This window comes from Salvelinus namaycush, chromosome 6 (assembly GCF_016432855.1).
Source record: "Salvelinus namaycush isolate Seneca chromosome 6, SaNama_1.0, whole genome shotgun sequence".
NCBI lineage: Eukaryota > Metazoa > Chordata > Actinopteri > Salmoniformes > Salmonidae > Salvelinus > Salvelinus namaycush.
Window position 1 is genome coordinate 25,869,263 of NC_052312.1, and position 22,379 is coordinate 25,891,641.

The 22,379-nt window shown below is 43.7% G+C and overlaps 2 protein-coding genes across 2 annotated transcripts in view; one reads left to right on the top strand and one right to left on the bottom strand.

Annotated features, from left to right (window-relative positions):
- si:dkey-183c6.8 (protein O-GlcNAcase) overlaps positions 1-7,396 on the bottom strand; it is a 48,383-nt gene extending 40,987 nt beyond the window's left edge. Inside the window, exon 1 of the mRNA XM_038995310.1 lies at positions 7,357-7,396. Within this exon, the coding sequence (XP_038851238.1) occupies positions 7,357-7,396 (40 nt within the window). The remainder of the gene's footprint in view (positions 1-7,356) is intronic.
- A 1,159-nt stretch (positions 7,397-8,555) lies between these two features.
- Positions 8,556-11,308, top strand: ccdc166 (coiled-coil domain containing 166). Its single transcript, XM_038995311.1, has 9 exons — positions 8,556-8,665; positions 8,788-8,841; positions 9,540-9,594; positions 9,951-10,095; positions 10,172-10,251; positions 10,512-10,633; positions 10,707-10,761; positions 10,874-10,960; positions 11,111-11,308. Exons 1-9 carry the CDS (start codon positions 8,556-8,558, stop codon positions 11,306-11,308), a joined length of 906 nt encoding a protein of 301 aa, XP_038851239.1.
- The last annotated feature ends 11,071 nt before the right edge of the window (positions 11,309-22,379 follow it).

Genomic DNA, 22,379 nt, shown 5'->3' on the forward strand with positions numbered 1-22,379 from the left:
TTTAGATTATTTTGTGTGACTACAGCGCCAGCAGTAAAATGCAAAAATAGAAACATGTTCTAATTGAACGATAGGTAAAAGCGGACAACCCTCCGCCCAGCTTCGGTTGGGTCATTATAATTAAAAACAATGTATTCTAAAATAAAATCACTTGCACGCTCGCCTATGGCGAGTTTAGGCCATAAGTGTGTTCATCTGTGTTGGTCACGCCCACTATTTAGCCATACCTGATCTTAAGGAGTGCTTGTTTCTTTGAAATGGGGTCTGTGAATAGACTAAAATTAACAGCTTTGTATGCATGAAAACCTGGTGGCGCAGTGGACTAATTCCATGGATAGTGAACAGAAGATCAGGGGCTCGAATCTCACTGATGCCGTGTCAAAATAAAAAAGACATGTGTTCGAATGAATAATGTTTCCCATCTGTGCTTGGAGTTTAAAAAAGTTAATCCATATTAAGATAGTAACATGCTAAAAGTCTTACTGAAACATTCAGTTAATGTTAAGAAAGCATTAAAAGTAACCTATATTTTCCGTAGTCAGAGCGTTAATAAAACCTCCCAGGAAAACGTAAGGAACCGGAGTAAAACGGTCTCAGAACCTCCCTGCAACCTAAAAATAAACGTTTCCAGAACAGACAAAATTTTCACTTCTGTTCTCGTAACATTTTTAAAAAGTTACGTTTTACCGGTCAGGAAATGTATGACTTCGTTCTCACAACCAATGTGAAACCAAAAACATACCTTCACATATCTTCAAAATAACCAAATGTGCTAGCTGGGTAGTGTGATTATAAGAGCCAATTTATGCTTGATCCAAAATTGTGGTCGGAGGCGCCATATGGATGGTGTGACGCAATTGCGGAGCCTCCGGAGGCATGCAGAGGCCAAATTAAGCTCAGTAACGCATTGTTGTGCGCCTCTCAAATATTGTAACAATGCTGAGGGCGCCGTATAGCTCAGCATGAACATGATTGGTTGATGGTAGGTGAGGGCGGGAAGTCCTGTATAAACACAAACTCACTTCCTTGACAAGTTTCTTCACAACAGCCATGCGCTGCTCTGCGAAGCGAAAGAAGTAGGAATGCCCTGACTTCTGCAGAGGCCATATCACAGTAAATGCTGCAAGGACAATGCAGATGGCGGATTGACCATGCAGCACCTTTAAGAGTGCATGCTTGTGTGTAAGAAGGTAAGTGGGTCAGTAGCAGTGGCGTGTATGCATGAATGCCAAGGGAAGCCAGTCTTCCCAAAAACATTTACCAAGAAGATTTTAAAAAAAACATATCTTTCATCACTCTGTGTTTCAGAATTTTCATTAAATTCGCAAGAGGCTGAATGTATCTCACAGGAGAAAGCATCCAAGCGAGCGAAATAGCGGCCCTCTGTCTCTCTACGTGTAGGCCATCTATCTGAAGCTGTCTGGTCCAAACGAGTATGTTACCACCTGTTGTATTGAAGGGAAGCTAGCGAGCATCTGGACTCCCTTGACAATGTATTATTTTTATTTTTTTGCCAATCAGCGTTGAGTTCGACTGTGAATAGTCCTGGTGCACCAAAAAATAGTGTCAAGGGAAGCCAGCTTGGATTTGGCGTCACTCCTATCAAATCTCAAAACTTGCAACAATTCAAGTTTTTCTGTCAATGATGTATGCTCTCAAACAAATCTCATTGTATTGTTGTCTTCGGGTGGCTAGCTAGCCAGCTAGCTAAAAGTAGCCCTTTCCTAAATTAGCCATGGACGGATATAGGGATTTGGACTTGGACTTATCCGTACTGGCCAATGATTATAACGGCGATTCTGATCCAACCATTAATTCATACATTGTTCTGCTGCTGGCCTGAGAGGATGGACGTACAATATGTAGCTATATGTAGAATGCCAGTGTTAACTAGCTAATGTTGCCCATGAATGGAAGTTGGCTTAGCAAGCATTTTAGCCAGGTAGCCTAGGACAACAAAATGCAAGCTTGTACTGTATGACAGTCTGCCGTTTGGTCAAAATGAAAGAGCGGAGGATGGCATTGGTGTTTCCATACAAGTAGGGTGAGTCAACATGTTTTCTACTTGTACGCACACAGAAATCAGAACCATGGACAGCCACATCATATTTAGCTTACATTGATTGGACTAAATTGTTTTTGGTATATTTTAGTTATCACTGTATTAGAGTAAGCAAAATCCAAGATGGCGTAGCAGTGAGGCGTCTTTGTCTTGTCGTGTCGTGTCCCGTGTATATATCTTTTTATATATTTTTTCTTCGCATATATTTTTTTATATTTTTCTTAACCTCAACTTCAACATACTCTCCTGCAACCCGCCTCACCCAATGTGGTATGGATCTGCTATTTTCTTTACTTTACAACCGGAACCCCCAAAAGAAGATAGCCAGCTAACAAGCTACTAGCTAGTAGTCAGCTAGCCACTGCTAGCGGTCATCAGCTAACCTTTAGCCCGGACAACTTCTGCCAGTCTGCACAGTGCGATTCAACCCATAGGACTTCTTCTCCATATCTCCGGATTCCTACCGCAAGCTCTGAACCTTTCCTCCTGGATCATTGCAGCTAGCTAGCTGCTATCCGATTGACTACCCTTGGCTAACGTCTCTGTTCCGAAGCAAGCACCAATTAGCCTGGAGCTAGCCTATGCTAGGCCCATCTCCCGGCTAGCTGAAGAGGTCCATCAGCCACTCCTTGGTCCACAATACCTATTTTGCCAATTGGCCTGGACCCCTTTTACTGCTGAAATGGAGCCCCGCCGATTCATCACGACTGTACTACCGACGTAATCCGCCCGAGGGGGTTTTCAATAGGCTCCTCCGTCGCGACATCCCCTGAATACCCATCTGCTAGCCGCGACCCGCTAGCTGTCTAGAGCATATTGAACTGTTAGCTGAAGAGGTCCATCAGCCAATTTCTTGGGCTACTATACCTATTTTGCCAATTGGTCTGGACCCTTTAACTACACGGAGCCCTGCTGATCCATCACGACTGGTCTGCCGACGTAACCACACGAGGGGGCTACAACAGACTTCTTCCGTTGCAACATCCCTCTAAGGCCCTTCTGCTAGCCTGCTAGCCCCGGCCCGCTAGCTGTCCGAATCGCCGTGCCTCCAGGTCACCGAGCTACTCATTGGACCCTATGATCACTTGGCTACGCATGCCTCTCCCTAATGTCAATATGCCTTGTACATTGCTGATTTGGTAAGTGATTATTGTCTTATTTCACTGTAGAGCCTCCAGCCCTGCTCAATATGCCTTAGCTAACCCTTTTGTTCCACCTCCCACACATGCGGTGACCTCACCTGGTTCAAATGGTGTCTCTAGAGACAATACCTCTCTCATCGTCACTCAATGCCTAGGTTTACCTCCGCTGTATTCACATCCTACCATGCCTTTGTCTGTACATTATGCCTTGAATCTATTCTACTGCGCACAGAAACCTTCTCCTTTTACTCTCTGCTCCGAATGTACTAGAAGACTAGTTCTTATAGCCTTTAGCCATACCCTTATCCTCCTCCTCCTCTGGTAATGTAGAGGTTTATCCAGGCCCTGCAGTGCCTAGCTCCACTCCCATTCCCCAGGCTCTCTCATTTGTTGACTTCTGTAACCGTAAAAGCCTTGGTTTCATGCATGGTAACATTAGAAGCCTCCTCCCTAAGTTTGCTTTATTCACTGCTTTAGCACACTCTGCCAACACGGATGTCCTAGCCGTGTCTGAATCCTGGCTTAGGAAGGCCACCAAAAACCCTGAAATTTCCATCCTTAACTATAACATTTTCCGACAAGATAGAACTGCCAAAGGCGGCGGAGTTGCAATCTAATGCAGAGATAGCCTGCAGAGTTCTGTCTTATCATCCAGGTCTGTTCCCAAACAATTTGAGCTTCTACTTTTAAAAATCCACCTTTCCAGAAACAAGTCTCTCACCGTTGCAGCTTGCTATAGACCACCTTCTGCCCCCAGCTGTGCCCTGGACACCATATGTGAATTGATTACCCCCCCCCCCCCCCCACCCAATCTATCTTCAGAGCTTGTGCTGTTTGGTTGCCTAAACTGGGACATGCTTAACACCCCGACCATCCTACAATCTAAGCTTGATGCCCTCAATCTCGCACAAATGATCAATGAACCTACCAGGTACAACCCCAAATCCGTAAACACGGGCACCCTCATAGATACCATCCTAACCAACCTGCGCTCAAAATACACCTCTGCTGCCTTCAACCAGGATCTCAGTGATCACTGCCTCATTGCCTGCGTCCGTAATGGGTCTGCGGTCAAACAACCACCCCTCATCACTGTCAAACGCTCCCTAAATCACTTCAGCGAGCAGGCCTTTCTAATCGACCTGGCCCGGGTATCCATTCCGTCAGTAGAGGATGCCTGATTGTTCTTTAAAAAGTGCTTTCCTCACCATCTTAAATAAGCTTGCCCCATTAAAAAAAAAATTGAACCAGCAACAGATATTACCCTTGGTTCACTCCAGACCGGACTGCCCTTGACCAGCACAAAAACATCCTGTGGCGTACTGCATTAACATCGAATAGCCCCCGCGATATGCAACTTTTGAGGGACGTTAGGAACCAATATACACAGGCAGTTAGGAAAGCAAAGGCTAGCTTTTTCAAATAGAAATTTGCATCCTGCAGCACAAACTCAAAGGTTCTGGGACATTGTAAAGTCCATGGAGAATAAGAGCACCTCCTCCCAGCTGCCCACTGCAATGAGGCTAGGAAACACTGTCACCACCGATAAATCCACAATAATTGAGAATTTCAATAAACATTTTTCTACGGCTGGCCATGCTTTCCACCTGGCTACCCCTACCCTGATCAACAGCCCTGTACCCCCCACAGCAAGTTACCCAAGCCTCCCCCATTTCTCCTTCACTCAAATCCAGAAAGCTGATGTTCTGAAAGAGCTGCAAAATCTGAACCCCTACAAATCAGCCGGGCTAGACAATCTGGTCCCTCTCTTACTAAAATGATCCGCCAAAATTGTTGCAACCCCTATTACTAGCCTGTTCAACCTCACTTTCGTATCGTCTGAGATCCCCAAAGATTGGAAATCTGCCGCGGTCATCCCCCTCTTCAAAAGGGGGTGACACTCTAGACCCAAACTGCTACAGACCTATATCTATCCTACCCTGCCTTTCTAAGGTCTTCGAAAGCCAGGTTAACAAACAGATCACCGACCATTTCGAATCCCACTGTACCTTCTCCACTATACAATCTGGTTTCAGAGCTGGTCATGGGTGCACTTCAGCCACACTCAAGGTCCTAAACGATATCATAACCGCCATCGATAAGAGACAATACTGTGCAGCTGTATTCATTGACCCAGCCAAGGCTTTCGACTCTGTCAATCACCACATTCTTATCGGCAGACTAAACAACCGTGGTTTCTCAAATGACTGCCTCACCTGGTTCACCAACTACTTCTCTGATAGAGTTCAGTGTGTCAAATCGGAGGGCCTGTTGTCCGGACCTCTGGCAGTCTCTATGGGGGTGCCACAGGGTTCAATTCTCGGGCCGACTCTCTTCTCTGTATACATCAATGATGTCGCTCTCGCTGCTGGTGATTCTTTGATCCACCTCTATGTAGACGACACCATTCTGTATATCTCAGGCCCTTCTTTGGACACTGTGTTAACTAACCTCCAAATGAGCTTCAATGCCATACAACTCTCCTTCCGTGGCCTCCAACTGCTCTTAAATGCTACTAAAACTAAAATGCATGCTCTTCAACCGATTGCTGCCCGCACCCGCCCGCCCGTCCAGCATCATCTACTCTGGACGGTTCTGACTTAGGTATTTGTAGTTGTCCACATATTCTATGTGTTTCCGGCCAATGACTGGAACGAACTGCAAAAATCACTGAAGCTGGAGACTTATCTCCCTCACAAGCTTTAAGCACCAGCTGTCAGAGCAGCTCACAGATCACTGCACCTGTACATTGCCCATCTGTAAATAGCCCATCCAAATACCTCATCCCCATACTGTTATTTAGTTATTTTATTTTTTGCTCCTTTGCACCCCAGTATCTCTACTTGTACATTTATCTTCTGCACATCTATCACTCCAGTGTTTAATTGCTACATTGTAATTATTTCGCCACTATGGCCCATTTATTGCCTTACCTCCCTTATCTTACCTCATTTGCACCGCACCCACTGTATATAGACTTTTTCTATTGCGTTATTGACTGTATGTTTGCTTATTCCATGTGTAACTCTGTTGTTGTTTGTCGCACTGCTTTGCTTAATCTTGACCAGGTCGCAGTTGTAAATGAGAACTTGTTTTAAAACTAGCCTACCTGGTTAAATAAAGGTGAAATAAATTAAAAGCAGAGGTTATATTAATGAAATGTTGTGAAATGTTGAAATGTTGAAATTGAAATGGTGCTGGAATAGTGGAAGCAGGTCCTGTTTTTCTTTGCGACTTGAAGTAACTGTGGTTCTAAATCTCTGTGGTTCCACAGTGATTTTACCCACGCACCTCTAATGGTCAGTAGTGAGGAGGGGGTATTCTGGATCCAGCTGTGTGTGCAGTCACATCATTATCTTTTCTATCAATGTTTTTCTCCATGCTCCTTTCAGATTGTCTCGTTATCTCTCGCCTTCGAACCAAAGAGAGAGACTGACTGACTAGCTCAGTGGTTCCCAACTCCAGTCCTCAAGTACCCCCAACAGTACATCTTTTTAACCCTGGACAAGCACACCCGATTCAACTTGTCAAAAAATCATTAGGCCCACAATGAATTGAATCAGGGCTGCGTTCAGTACGTTTTTAGGTTATGGAACATTCAATTGAATGGAAAAGGTGCTGTACTGACTGATCAATTGACAATTGGGGAGGAGTTGGTTTGTGGGTTGAGGTAGGCTGTCAGCATGGCCACTGCCTTTTAAATACGTCACTCATTGCTTTAAGACACACCCACCAAACGGGAGCAAACGTACCTCAAAGTCTGTTCAAGAACGTTTTGGATAAACGTGTGTCAGTACAAACCGTTCTGCAAGGTAGCAAACGTTCAAGTGAACTGAACACACCTCGGGTGTTTTTTTTGTCAGAGGCTACAACAAAAATGTGTGCTTTTGGTGATACTCGAGGACTGGAGTTGTAAACCACTGGACTAGCAGGCTTGATAGATGGCAAACTAACTGGGACACCAATGATGAGAAAATGATGAGAATAAAGATGAATGTGAGGTTATGCCTGATTGATCATAGGGCTACAATAGCTACCACATCTCAAAGCTTTACAAACAATGAATATATTGTGTTTTTTATGCATGGTATTTCATATGAACTTCTCCATGAAAATTACAAGATCAGATAACCAGACGACCGTTGTCCTTACCTTCCACAACCCCGCAAAGGAACTCGCTTCTCCCGTCCATCTTCTCTGTCGCCAGCTGCTTTCACCGTGCGCCTCGCCTCTCTCCAGCAATCCAACCGACCGGAGCAGTAGCCTAGCCTAGAACGTTTCCTAGTACAGTCTCAGGTCAGACGCCGGAGTGGTTCTCCATTTCCATCCTTTCCATCGGTGCCACCACGGCTGGCTCTCCCTGCTCAGCTAGCTCAACCCTCGCACAGGCGCACTCACCTCCTGCACGCAAATGCAAGGTGTGAGGAATGGAGGATACTATTTCCTCGTCTGTGTCGATATGAAACGTGTAATTTTCAAAATGTCGCGCTATTTGTTATTTATATGAGATATGTTTAATTTATACAAACGAGCTATATGTAATACAAATTGCGACGTTTATTGCCTAAGTAAACGGCTGTCAGGCAAGGCAAAGCCGCCCGCTGGAGACTTGATAGTAGGGCGATTGTCTGTCCTTTGCCCTTTTGAGCGGATCTTTACGGTAATGCAATGTGAAATCAGATCACCGAACGGTGGTAATGATGGGTCAAGTTCGGCAGCAGGGCAAATGCGGTCAGTGGAACATTTGTAACATTGTAACTCCAGGCTCGGACTGATCCGTGTTTTTATATTGTATAATGCGGTCTTTACGACCTTGATTATTTTCATTTTTAGGGAACGTGATTACCCTGTAGAAATGTGTTGTCTGTGTAGTTGTCTTGGCAACAAGGGAGCGTTTTAAACAAACGTGGAAGTGAGACATAACTAGATGTTTGCTACTTTTGGAGCTATCAAATTACACTTTATAACTAGAGATGTATTCAAAACTATATTTACACCCAATGGAAAGTTGATAGAGAGCTTAGCCAACAAATTCGAACAGCACAGCCAGCGTTGAGTGTAGTCTGATCAGTGATCATTACTGATGCGGTTAACTAGCTAACTAACTTGCAGCGCTTTCGGTGCCCCAGTGCTCTCTTGTAACGGGTTTGTTAACGGGCGTGGGCGGCGGTATGGTGGGCTCATGCTTGGCTAAGGTTACATAGGCTACTGGTGAGATGTGGTGGGCGGTAAAGCAGCGATATGGAACATGATGATTCCATTCAATCAAATGTCACTGTTTCTGTAAAGAATGGTCCCTATAGATGACGCGTGTGTGTGTGTGTGTGTGTGTGTGTGTGTAGGCTACTAGAATGCCCCCTAAGAAGAAAGGAGAGTCTGCCCTTAAGCAGGATACATCTGGACAAGGAGTAGAGGACTCAGAACACCCTGGGTCTGACAGAGAGGATCTGCTACAGAGAGAGTGAGACCTGTCTGTCTGTCTGCTAGCCTATCTGCCTGTCTCTGTCTCTCTCTCTATGCCTACCTGTCTGTCTGCTTGCCTGTCATCATGTGACTCTGTACTTCACTTCCTGTAACCTACAGGTACGACAAGCTAACCGACACCTTGAACAACCTCAAGAGGAAAGTGGAAAAGTTGTATCCTTTAAATCCCAGACTTCACAACAGTGACAGAGTGGAACCAGAAATCGGCCCAGGCATTACTAACACATCTGACAATTCAATTTAGACAGGCCCACTGGGCAAATGATAACCAGAACATGTGGCATTTGCTTGAACTGCATTTGCCTTTATGGCCAGTCTGTTTCTGCCTAACTAGAACAGGCACTGATAAAGCCACATAATGAACACTATTCCTGGAAGTTGTCCGCACAAGACCACCTGTTCAGAAAGTCTGGCAGATGGCGTCCCAGTCCAGGACGATTCCCAAAGCTTTCACTTTGCACACTGCAGGTAGACAGCCAGGATTTAGTTGTCACAGTCACACACAGGACCGCTAAATTGTAAACTGTTGTGGATTAATCTGCATCCATTTTTGTTTAAGTGAAGGGCCCTTTAAAATAGTTACCCTCCGTTCCAGGATTTGGGTCAATTTGAATTGAAATCATTTAAAAATCAGGAAGTAGTCTGAATTAAAAACGTTTTAAATAAATAGCTTCTACATTTCAGTTATCATTGAAAATAATTATAAAAATGCCCTTCTTTAATAATGGAATTGGAATTTAATTTTACTTCCTGAATTAACTGCCTTCAATTAGAGTTGACCCACCCCTGTTTATGTGATAGCTTCTCAAGAATACTTTCCTCACTTCCCTTAACTGCGGCTGCTGTACCAGACGGCGTGAGAATGAGTTCCTACAGAATGAGGCCAACCAGACTCGCATGGAGAGCGTGAGTGACAGTAAAGGCTGACACTCTTTCTCCCCATCTCTCTCTTTCCCATCTCCCTCCCTATAAAATCTAATCAAATTGTATTTGTCACATGTGCCGAATACCACAGGTGTAGACCTTACTGTGAAATTCTTACTTACAAGCCCTTAACCAACAATGCAGTTCAAGAAATAGAGTTAAGAAAATATTTACTAAATAAACTAAACTAAAAAGTAACACAATAAAATGAAAATAACGAGGCTATATACAGGGGGTACCGGTTAGTTGAGGTAATTTGTACATGTAGGTAGGGGTAAAGTGACAATGCATATAATTCCTTATCCCTCTCCTCCTGACCCCATCTCTCGCCTTCTCAGCAAGAGTACATGTCGTACATGTCCAAGCGGACCCAGAAGCGTCAGAGTGCCATCGTCACCCTTAGCGACCAAAACCACCAGGCGCTGGAGGCCCTGAAGAGGCAGAGGGAGGAGACTCTGGACAAATACCAGGAACAGGCCAATGGTGAGTCAGCAGGAAGTGCCAGGGGCCAATGGGGGAGAGAGCAGGAAGCTAACTCTAATCTAACCTATCCTAACAGAGCTGAAAAAGGAGATTCTGGAGAAGGAGAATGAACTGGCGCTGTTAAATATTGAGATTGCCGAGCTCCGAGAATTTAAAGTATGACACTTCCTTTCCTCATACCCCCCACCCCTCTTCTCATTCTCTCCTCTGCCTTCTCATCTCCTCTTACTTCTCCTTTCCTCTCCTCACACACCACCACTTAGTGTGCCGAATATATGATCTACTAATATTACACATCTTATTATAATCTTATTTTAGATTAGTACCCTTTGCATGGCTGTATGCATATGTGAGTGTGTGTATACTGTATAGACATGGCTGTTCATGTGTGTGCTTTAATATTGTGTGTGTAACAGAGCCTGCAGCAGCAGCAGCTGGGGCGTATAGCAGAGCTAGAGAGGGAGGTGACCAGTATGCACTGTCGTCACTCTGAATCCCTGCAGGCCCTGAAGGCTGGCTTCCTCAGTGAGAAGGAGAGGTAAATGGGAAAAGTGTGTGTGCATGACTGTAAATTCCTTTGTTTAAATGTATTATTATTATTATTATTATAGGTACGAAGCACAGGCCAAACAAAAAATACAGGCCCTGGCCCTCGCCGCTAATAGGGTGAGTAACACAAACATGCACGCATGCATACGCACATCCACAAGAACACGTGTATACAAACACACACCTCCATACCCACCTCTACCCACCCCCTCTCCTCTCCTCCCCCTAGGAGGCATCTCGCTGCCTACTGTCCCACACTAGAGCTGTGTCCCTGGAAAACCAGCATCTGAGGGAAGAGCTGCAGCAGCTGATCCAGGTATAGCCAAACGATGGATGCATTGATTCATTGATGAATTGATTGATTGGTTTGATTCATTGATGGATTGATTGATTGGTTTGATTCATTGATGGATTGATTGATTGGTTTGATTCATTGGTTGGTTGGTTGGTTGATTGATTGATCCAGAGAGCCCACTCCCTGAGGGGCCTCCAGGACCAGCTCCAGGCCCAGAGGCAGCAGCTCCTACTGGAGAGGGAGTACGTCAGGGAGCTGAGGCGCCTCCGAGCCACCCCGGGGCCGACCCCACCAGGGTCCCACACTCGGCCACTGGGGGTGGACAGAGGGAGAGAAGACACAAGACACCACCGCACGGCAGATACCTGAGAGATAATACATATGGAATCATGTAGTAACCAAAAAAGTGTTACATCAAAATATATTTGAGATTCTTCAAAGTAGCTACCCTTTGCCTTGATGACAGCTTTGCACACTCTTGGCATTCTCTTAACCAGCCCCTGGAATGCATTTCAATTAACAGGTGTGCCTTGTTAAAAGTTAATTTGTGGAATTTCTTTCCTTATTGCTTTTGAAGGTGCCTTCAAACCTGTTAATTGAAAGGCATTCCTCATGATGCTGGCTGAAGGAATGCCAATAGTGCAAAGCTGTCATCAAGGCAAAGTGTGGCTACTTTGAATATATTTTGATTTGTTTAACACATTTTTGGTTACTACGTGATTCCACATGTGTTATTTCATAGTTTTGATGTCTTCACTATTATTCTACAATGTAGAAAATAGTAAAAATTAAGAAAAACCCTTGAATGAGTAGGTGTGTCCAAACTTTTGACTGGTACTGTATATAGATAGATAGATAGATAGATAGATCTGTGTGTATGTATGGATGTATGAAGGCAACATGTAAATTGTTGGTTCCATGTTTCATGAGCTGAAATAAAAGATCCCAGAAATGTTCCATAAGCACAAAAGCTTATTTCTCTCAAATGTTGTGCACATTTGTTTACATCCCTGTTAGTAAATATTTCTCCTTTGCCAAGAAAATGCATCCACATGACAGGAGTGGCATATCAACAAGCTTATTTAAACAGTATGATCAGTGCACATTGTGCTGGGGACAATAAAAGGCCTTTCTAAAATGTGCAGTTTTGTCAGACAACACATTGCCACAGTGAGAGTGCAATTGGCATGCTGACTGCAGGAATATCCCCCACCATAAGCCGCTACCAATGTAATTTTAGAGAATTTGGCAGTAAGTCCAACAGGCTTCACAACCGCAGATGACTTACGTGTATGGTGTTGTGTGAGCGAGCAGTTTGCTGATGCCAACGTTGTGAACAAAGTGCACCATGGTGGTGGTATGGGCAGGCATAAGCTACAGACAACGAACATAATTGCATTTTATTGATGGCAATTTGAATGTACAGAGATACCTTGAGATCCCCCATTGTCGTGCCATTCATCCGCCGCCATTACCTCATGTTTCAGCATGATAATGCATGATGATAATATCCAGCAACTTCGAACATCCATTAAAGAGGATGGGGCAATGTTCCACAGCCCACAATCAACAGCCTGATCAACTCTATGCGAAGGAGATGTGTCGTGCTGCATGAGGCAAATTGTGGTCACACCAGATACTGACTGGTTTTCTGATCCACGCCCCTACAGTAGAATTGGCAGTAGAATGGCCTTATTGAAGACCTCAGTGACTATCAACGTGGCACCGTCAAAGGATGCCACCTTTCCAACAAGTCAGTTCGTCAAGCTTCTGTCCTGTTAGAGCTGCCCCGTTCAACTCTAAGTGTTGTTAATGTGAAGTGGAAATGTCCAGGAGCAAAAACGGCTCAGCCACGAAGTGGTAGGCCACACAAGCTCACAGAATGGGACCACAGTGCTGAAGCGCATAGCGTGTAAAAATCGCCTGTCCTCAGTTGCAACACTCACTACTGAGTTCCAATCTGCTTCTGGAAGCAACGTCAGCACAATAACTGTTCGTCTGGAGCTTCATGAAATGGGTTTCCATGGCCAAGCAGCTGCACACAAGCCTAAGATTAACATGCGCAATGCCAAGCGTCGACCTGAGGGGTGTAAAGCTCGCCGCCATTGGACTCTGGATCAGTGGAAACGCATTTTCTGGAGTGATGATTCATGCTTCACCATCTGGTAGTCCGACGAACAAATCTGGGTTTGGCAGATGCCAGGAGAACGCTACCTGCCCGAATGCATAGTGTTGTAACTTTAATGTGTTACAGAGTTAATGTTTAAGTTAATTCATTGAGCTGTATCTAAAGATATTTCTTTACAGTTATTTACATATGTAATTGTATTGGTTAGTATTGAATTACGCTTTTGACTGCAAGTTCCAGAATGCCTTGCGACAGGAAGTAGAGAGTGAACGCGCTAGTTAAGTGCAATTAACAGGTGATTGATGGCTCCTTTGCGCTAGCATCTTACTTGCATTGCTCTGTAGAATCTAAAGTTGTTAAATGTAACGTGATCAAGAATTATTATTAAAAGAAGCTTTCATATCAAACCCGACGTCCCGAGTCATTACTTTGAAGATAGTTATTCTATACATAGTGCCAACTGTAAAGTTTGGTGGAGGAGGAATAGTGGTCTGGGTCTGTTTTTCATGGTTTGGTCTAGACCCCTTAGTTCCGGGGAAGGGAAATCTTTACGCTACAGCCTACAATGACATTCTAGATGATTCTGTGATCCCAACTTTGTGGCAACAGTTTGGGGAAGGCCATTTCCTGTTTCAGCATGACAATGCCCCCGTGCACAAAGCGAGGTCCATATAGAAATGGTTTGTCGAGATCGGTGTGGAAGAACTTGACTGGCCTGCACAGAGCCCTGACCTCAACACCATCAAATACCTTTGGGATGAATTGGAACGCCGACAGCGAGCCAGGCCTAATCGTCCAACATCAGTGCCCGACCTCACTAACGCTTTTGTGGCTGAATGAAAGCAAGTCCCCTCAGCAATGTTCCAACATCTTGTGGAAAGCCTTCCCAGAAGAGTGGAAGCTGTTATAGCAGCAAAGGGGGACCAACTCCATATTAATGCCCATAATTTTGGAATGAGATGCTCAACGAGCAGGTGTCCACATACTTTCGATCATGTAGTGTATAAACAGTTAATTCGGGAAAGTATTCAGACCCATTCACTTTTTACACATTTTGCTACGTTACAGCCTTATTATAAAATTTATAAAATTGTTGTTTTTCCTCATTAATCTACAAACAATACCCCATAATGACCAACCGGTTTTTGAAAATGTAGCAAACGAATTAAATATAAAAACAGAAATATCAAATTTACATAAGTATTCAGATCCTTTGCTAAGTACTTTGTTGAAGCAACTTTGACAGCGATTACAGCCTTGATTATTTAAAATAATCCATCTTCATTGCGGATCTGTTTGCACAGTTTGCACAATCGGATGAAAAATTGTATTAATTAGTATAATCACCCCTTTTGAGTTTCTTTGCCCATGACAAAAAATATTTCTCCCTCCCAGTCCTTTTTACACCCAACCTCATCTATATTTGTGGAATGAGTTTCCTGTAAACAATAGATATTATATGCTTTCTCTTTTTGCTATGTAAACATTTCCTCTTTTTTATGATCTGCTAAGCCATTACAATTAAAACTTGCTATACTTATTTCCCAACTTACCATAATGGTACCTACGTTTCAATTATACCTACCACAACCAATGTTTGTTAACTTACCATTAAAAAGCACCATGATGATTAAGTGTCCATATAGCTAATAATTTGCACTGTTAAGCACGCTGCAACTTTGTAAACCTCCAAATGTCCTAATATTCCACCCACTAAAACCCCCCCATATCTAGGTCTGTTGTCACTAAGACCATCAGATCATCTCCCTGACTCATGACGCACCTTTGCGTCCTAAGGCAAACCCTTGGCCGCCAATTGCCGTTGGCCAGAGGGAAATATGGGCAGTCCCATGATAAGATAAATTCACATCGGCGAACAAGGGACGCACTATATAACAGCTTTTAAGTCATAATATACCGACCTCTACAATTAGGCCATATCATATTAAAACCTCTTCAGAATCTGCCCTTTTTTTTAAATTTTGCCTAAAATGACACCCAAATCTAACTGCCTGTAGCTCAGGACCTGAAGCAAGAATATGCATATTATTGATACTATTTGAAAGGAAACACTTTGAAGTTAGTGTAAATGTTACATTAATGTTGGAGAATATAACACATTAAATCTGTTAAAAGATAAAACAAATAAAAAATGCATGCATTTTTTTGTATTTATTTTGTACCATCATCTTTGAAATGCAAGAGAAAGGCCATAATGTATTATTCCAGCCCAGGCGCAATTTAGATTTTGGCCACTACATAGCAGCCGTGTATGTCCAACGTTTTAGACTGATCCAATGAACCATTGCATTTCTGTTCAAAATCTTGTATCAAGACTGCTCAAATGTGCTTAATTGGTTTATTAATACATTGTCAAGTTCATAACTGTGCAATCTCATCAAACAATAGCATGGTATTATTTTACTGTAATAGCTACTGTAAATAGGACAGTGCCGTTATATTAACAAGAATTTAAGCTTTCTGCCAATATCAGATATGTCTATGTCCTGGGAAATTTTCTTAAACTCATATTAGCCTACGTTAGCTCTAACCGTCCCGAGGGGGAACCACTGATCCAGTAACTAAAACAACTACCTTGGTATTTCTGATTTACAATCTTCAAATTAAATAAATACAAAATCATAAAGAAAAAAGGTCAGCCTTACCCATCTTCGCCTTACCCTAAATCAAAACCTGATATTATGTCCATATAGTCCAAAGTTCCTTATTGCCTAAATAGAAAAAGGGTAAGTTCATCATTCCCATTCTGCATTATCATAAGTCCAACCTTATTTTAAGTCCACGGTTCCATACTGCATGAATAAAAATACATTTAAAAATTGTTAATGCAAAAAAAATGTTTTGTAAAAAACGAATTAAACCATATTTGTACTGTGTAATACAATGCAAATATGTATCGGGGACTACTTCAAGAGGAGGTAGCTATCACTCACAGCCACATTGTAATCTTCGAGTCCTTGAACATTTGGTTGTTTACATATAATTTATTGACCACAAGACGAACATTCTGCTTCTCTGCTCAGAGCCTTTTGAAAGTGGGGTACAGGGCACGTCATATCTCCACTATTTCATGAGGAAATTGTTCCTTAATAGAGAATGGAGTGTTCTTATATTCCCTATCCTGATTTAACAAGGCAATTTTAATTTTGTAGTGGGTTAGCATAGCTACGATCGGACGGGGCCGTCCCTCTGCTCTGACACCAAAACGGTGAGCTCTTTGAAAATCAATTGTTTCCACCTGTTCATACGTCATCTTGAGATTACGTTTTGTGAACACCTTGACTTTTTCCTCCGTTGACTGATAGTTTTCATTTTCATCCTCCTTTATTCCTATTATAACAATATTATTTTTCATACTTCTGCGCTTTAGATCAAGTAATTTGAGTTTTATTGTTTTATTATCATACCGTAGCCTCTCTGTAGTGTCTTTTAGGGAGTCCACGGTAGTTTTCAATATCTTATTTTCCGCTTGTATTTCTTCCATCATTTTATTATTGTGATCTATTCCTGTTTTTAAGGCCTCAACCTCCCCCAGTAGCCCAGGCTATAGATGCAATTTTTTTAACTGCTCGCTCATGCTTGTAAGCCATGCTCTATCTTCTGGAGACATAGTTATAAAAACGTCCCCCTTCAATGTTACATTTGGAATTTTAGTCGGCGGCTTCCCTCCCGTTTCGCTTGCAGAACTCGAGGAAAGGTCTTCTCTTGTTCACTTCGATGTATCCGTTTCTTTTTCGAGCGTATCAAAATGCTGATCAATAAATAGTTCCAGATTCTCTATATTATCCAGAATGTTTGTTTCGTAGTTATCAGCTAATCTTCAATTTTTGTGATTAATTCATGGGACAAGCTGTGCCTACCTCTCAGGTGTTTGTGTGAGTGTGTGTTTATTCTGTACAAGCTTCCTTCTTTTCACTCTGTCAATTAGGTTAGTAATGTGGATTACAATGTTGTTGTTGATCCATCCTCAGTTTTCTCCAATCACAGCCATTAAACTCTGTGACTGTTTAAAGTCACCATTGGCCTCATGGTGAAATCCCTGAGCGGTTTCCTTCCTCTCCAGCAACTGAGTTAGGAAGGTTGCACTGATAATACAGTTTTGTATAGAATTGCCATGAAAAAAAAAATACAGTTTTGTATTGAATTGACATTAATTATTTTTTTTACCAAAGTGTAACTAATAAGTTCACCATGCTCAAAGGGATATTCAATGTCTGCTTTCTTTTATTTTTCCCCATCTACCAAGAGGTGCCCTTCTTTGCGAGGCATTGGAAAACCTTCCTGTTCTGTGGTTGAATCTGTGTTTGAAATTCATTGCTCGACTGAGGGGCCTTACAGAAAATTGTATATATGGGGTACAGAGATGAGGTAGTCATTCAAAAATGATATTAAACACTATTATTGTACGCAACTTATGTGACCTGTTTAGCACATTTTTAATCCTGAACTTATTTAGGCTTGCCATAACAAAACGGTTGAATACGTACTGACTCCAGACATTTCAGCTTATAATTTTGTATTATTTAACTTTGAAGTTATGGGGTATTGTGTGCAGGCCAGTGACAAAAAAACTACATTTAATCAATTTTAAATTTGGCTGTAACAAAACAAAATATGGAAAAAGTCCAGGGATGTGAATACTTTCTGAAGGCATAGGCATTCCTTTTGTCCAGGTGGGTGAGGACAGTGTGGAGTGCAATAGAGTTTGGGTGATCTGTGGATCTGTTGGGTCGGTATGCAAATTAAGTGGGTCTAGGGTGTTTGGGATAATGGTGTTGATATGAACCCTGACTAGCCTTTCAAAGCATTTCATGGCTATAGATGTGAGTGCTATGAGGAAATAGTCATTTAGGCATGTTACCTTGGCATTATTGGGCACGGGAACTATGGTGGTGGTCTGCATGAAACAAGTTGGTATTACAGACAGGTTGAAAATGTCAGTGAAAACACTTGTAGATTTTGAGTCTGATAAAGCCTCATACTGACCCCTGGTGGTAAAAATGAAGGATTTACATAATCTTATACTCCTTTTTCTAGTTTATATTTTATTTTATGCACTTTTAGATTATTTTCGTAGGAAAAGTGCTAGTACTACTACTACTCTCTGCTTCCGGACGGCAAGCGGTAATGGTGCATCAAGTTTGACACCAACAGAATCCTGAACAGCTTCTATTCCTATGGCATAAGACTGCTAAATAGCTAACTAAATAGCTAACAAAATGGCTACATGGACTATCAGAGTTGACCTTCATATTTTATTCTTAATTTTGCATTGGCTTTATGCACACTCACAGAGCCCTACACACTACACACACTGATACTCTAACACACATATAAACACTCACTCCATAATTTGCTCACATACACACGTAATATGCACATACATTTATACTGACTCCATATCTACCTCTATCGATCCAGTATCCCTGCACATTGTATGGTACTGGAACTGACCCTGTATATAGTATCCTTACCTACTTTATTGTGGTGTTCATGTTTTTATATATTGTGTGTTTTTTTTCTACCTTGTTATTTTAGTATTACATTGTTATTGATTACTGCATTGTTGGGGTTAGAGCTTGCAAGAAAGGCATTTATTTCACTGTACTTGTGCATGTGACATTAAAACATGAAACTTGAGTAGTAACTATTTATTACCAAGAGAAGAACAAAAACAAAGGATGAAAATAAAAAGCTATTTGTTGTCTATGATTTGATCGAACATGGCGTCAATCAGTGACAAATCTTTTTTTTTTTTGGTAAAAATACAGAGAACATTTATGACGATTCTTCTGTACTTTGACTTCGGTGGGGTAAGTACATCACTGAAGTAAAAGTTAAGTGGAGAAAGCATCCTTCAGTTTGTTGAACCTGCTCCTCGATCCACACCATTCCACTGACTCTCCTATTCTTGTGAGCCGGATTAATCCTAAAAACAATCAGGTGAGCACACACACACACACAACTCCTATGGACATATTTTGCCATTGGAAATGTGCTTTTTAAAGAAAATATTCCTGACGTTTGCTGAGATCACATTCATGGTATTTAATGCCAGCTCAAACTTAAATTACCTTTGAAAGTCAAGTGCAGTGCACTTTTCAACGATGCACCTTTGATTGAATACCAGCCTAGGGATCCTTTGAAATCTAGGGGTGGATTGCAGACATCACAACAACAATACATTTTGTCTTTGTTCCCAGATACGGCTGCCACCAGAAGCCTCCTGTCTGAAGATTAGTTTCAGTGCTCCATCTGTCTGGATGTGTTCACTGAGCCAGTCACCATCCCATGTGGACACACCTTTCGCAAGAACTGTATCAGTGAAAACTGTGACAGCAATGACCAGTACAAATGTTCACTGTGTCGGGACTCAAATTGCATGTCAACATAGCATTCAGAGATGTTGTTGATCAATTGAAAGCAAGACACATTGCTCAATACCCAGACCTGGCCCCTGTCCCCACCCTGCCCCCAGGGGGTGTGATGTGTACTGAACAAAAATATAAACCCAACAGGAAACAATTTCAAAGATTTTACAGAGTTACAGTTCATCGAAGGAAATCAGTCAATTGAAATAAATTCATTATGCCCTAATCTATGGATTTCACATGACTGGGCAGGCGCACAGCCATGGGTGAGCCTGGGAGGGCATAGGCCCACCCACTGGGGACCCAGGCCCAACCAATCAGAATTCGTTTTTCCACATAAAAGGGCTTCATTACAAACAGAAATACTCCTCAGGAAAATTTCTGTGATCTTTTATTTCAGCTCATGAAACATGGGACCAACACTTGTCATGTTGTGTTAATATTTTTGTTCAGTGTACTCTGCCTTGCCTTATATTCTCACAATACACTGTGGAGTGATTCGATTGAACACCTTTAGATGGCATTGTTTGTCACTCAAAAGTAGCCGACCAATGGCTGTTTCTAACTGAGTGCTGCTGCAGCCGGTACTGTACTACTGCACCGCCATAGCTCTGCGTGTGTAACGAGCATTACCGAAGGTGGCTCCCCTTCCTGTTCGGGTGGCGCTCGGCGGTCGTCGTCGCCGGTCTACTAGCTGCCACCGATCCCTTTTTCCCTTTTCGTTTGGTTTTGTCTAATTGTTTTCACCTGTTCATTGTTTGGTTGTTAGGGTGGTGTTATTTAAGTTCGTTTAGCCCGCTTCTGTTTGTGCGGGCTTGTCCTTCTGTTTTTGTATGAGGTGTTTCGTGTTTGATGGGGTTTTTTCACTGTCCGGATTATTTTCCAGTGTGTACTGTAGTGGAGTGGATTTTACGCCAATGTTTTGACGTTACCAGTTGTACTTCTGGTTGGACATTAAAGTGTGGTTTTTCCCCGTATCTTTGCTCTCTGCGCCTGACTCCTCACCCATTTTCCTCATCGATCGTAACAGAAGCCCGCACCACCAAATGGAGTCAGCAGGAGCAGCGACCACCCCTCTCCCCACGATGGAGGAGAGAGTCCTTCATCACACGTCCATCCTCCATCGCATCGGATCAGCTATGGATCAAATGATGGAGAGGATGGATCGTTGGGAGAGGAGTGGTGTCCCTACTACCCCACCTACCCTCCCTCCAGCAACTATACCATCTCCTCCAGCGGGATCCGGTGCCAGCGCCTTGCGTATTATGCCTCCGAGGGAGTACGATGGAGCGGCGGCGGGGTGCCAGGGATTCCTGCTACAACTAGATCTGTACCTGGCCACCGTTCGACCAGCTCCCTCGGACGAGGAGAGCGTGAGTGTCCTCGTCTCTTGCCTGACGGGTAGAGCCCTAGAGTGGGCCAATGCGGTCTGGAACGGGCCCGACTCAGCGAGGGGCCACTACCCGGAGTTCACCCGCCGTTTTCGGGCCGTGTTCGATCACCCTCCAGATGGCCGAGCGGCGGGTGAGAGATTGTTCTATCTCCGGCAGGGGACGAGGAGCGCGCAGGACTTCCGGACCTTGGCCGCTGGAGCAGGGTGGAACGACAGGGCCCTGATAGACCATTACAGGTGTAGCCTGAGAGAGGACGTCCGCAGGGAGCTGGCTTGTCGGGACACTACGCTCAGCTTGGATGAACTAATAGACATGTCGATCCGGTTAGACCATCTGCTAGCTGCTCGCGGACGTTCTGAAAGGGTCCTGTCAGTTCCACCTCCTGACCCTCCTGCTCCCATCCCGATGGATCTAGGAGGGGCAGCATCTAGGGAGATCGGAGGAGGAGGCTCCTCCTGTACCAGTTGTGGCCGGAGAGGGCACACTTCCGGTCGGTGCTGGAGGAGTCCATCTGGGAATCGAGAGGGCAGGCAGAACACTCCTCGGTCACCTCAGGTGAGTCAGCACCACACTCTCCCAGAGCTTCCTGTTGGTCACATGTTTTTGTTAATTTGTTTCCTTAAATTTTTTCCCTCTCTCCAGCATAAGGCGCTAGTCGATTCAGGCGCAGCTGGGAACTTTATAGATCGCGGACTCGCTCAGAAGTTGAGGATTCCGTTAGTTAAGGTAGAACCCCCCTTCCCTGTGCACTCCTTAGATAGTCGACCATTAGGGTCAGGGCTGGTCAGGGAAGCCACGATTCCTTTGGAGATGATTACGCAGGGGAATCATAAGGAGCGGATTAGTCTGTTCCTTATCGATTCACCTGCGTTTCCGGTGGTGCTGGGGATTCCCTGGCTGGCTATTCACAATCCGAAGATTTCGTGGAAACAGGGAGCTCTCCAGGGGTGGTCTGATGAGTGTTCAGGCAGGTGTGTAGGAGTTTCCATCGGTGCGACAACGGTGGAGAGTCCAGACCAGGTTTCCACCGTGCGCATTCCCGCTGAGTATGCCGATTTGGCTATCGCTTTCAGTAAAAAGAAGGCGACCCAATTACCACCCCATCGACAGGGGGATTGCGTGATAAACCTCCAGGTAAACGCTGCACTACCCAGGAGTCATGTGTATCCTTTGTCCCAGGAGGAGACGTTGGCTATGGAGACATATGTCACGGAAGCTCTGGGACAGGGATTCATTCGGCCCTCCATGTCAAGAAAAAGGATGGTGGTTTGCGTCCGTGTATTGATTATCGAGGTCTCAATTCCATCACGGTGGGTTTTAGTTACCCACTACCTCTCATCGCTACGGCGATGGAATCATTCCACGGAGCACGGTTCTTCACGAAACTGGACCTCAGGAGCGCGTATAATCTGGTGCGTATTCGGGGGGGAGATGAGTGGAAAACCGTGTTTAGTACCACATCGGGCCATTATGAGTACCTCGTCATGCCGTACGGGTTAAAGAATGCTCCAGCTGTCTTTCAATCC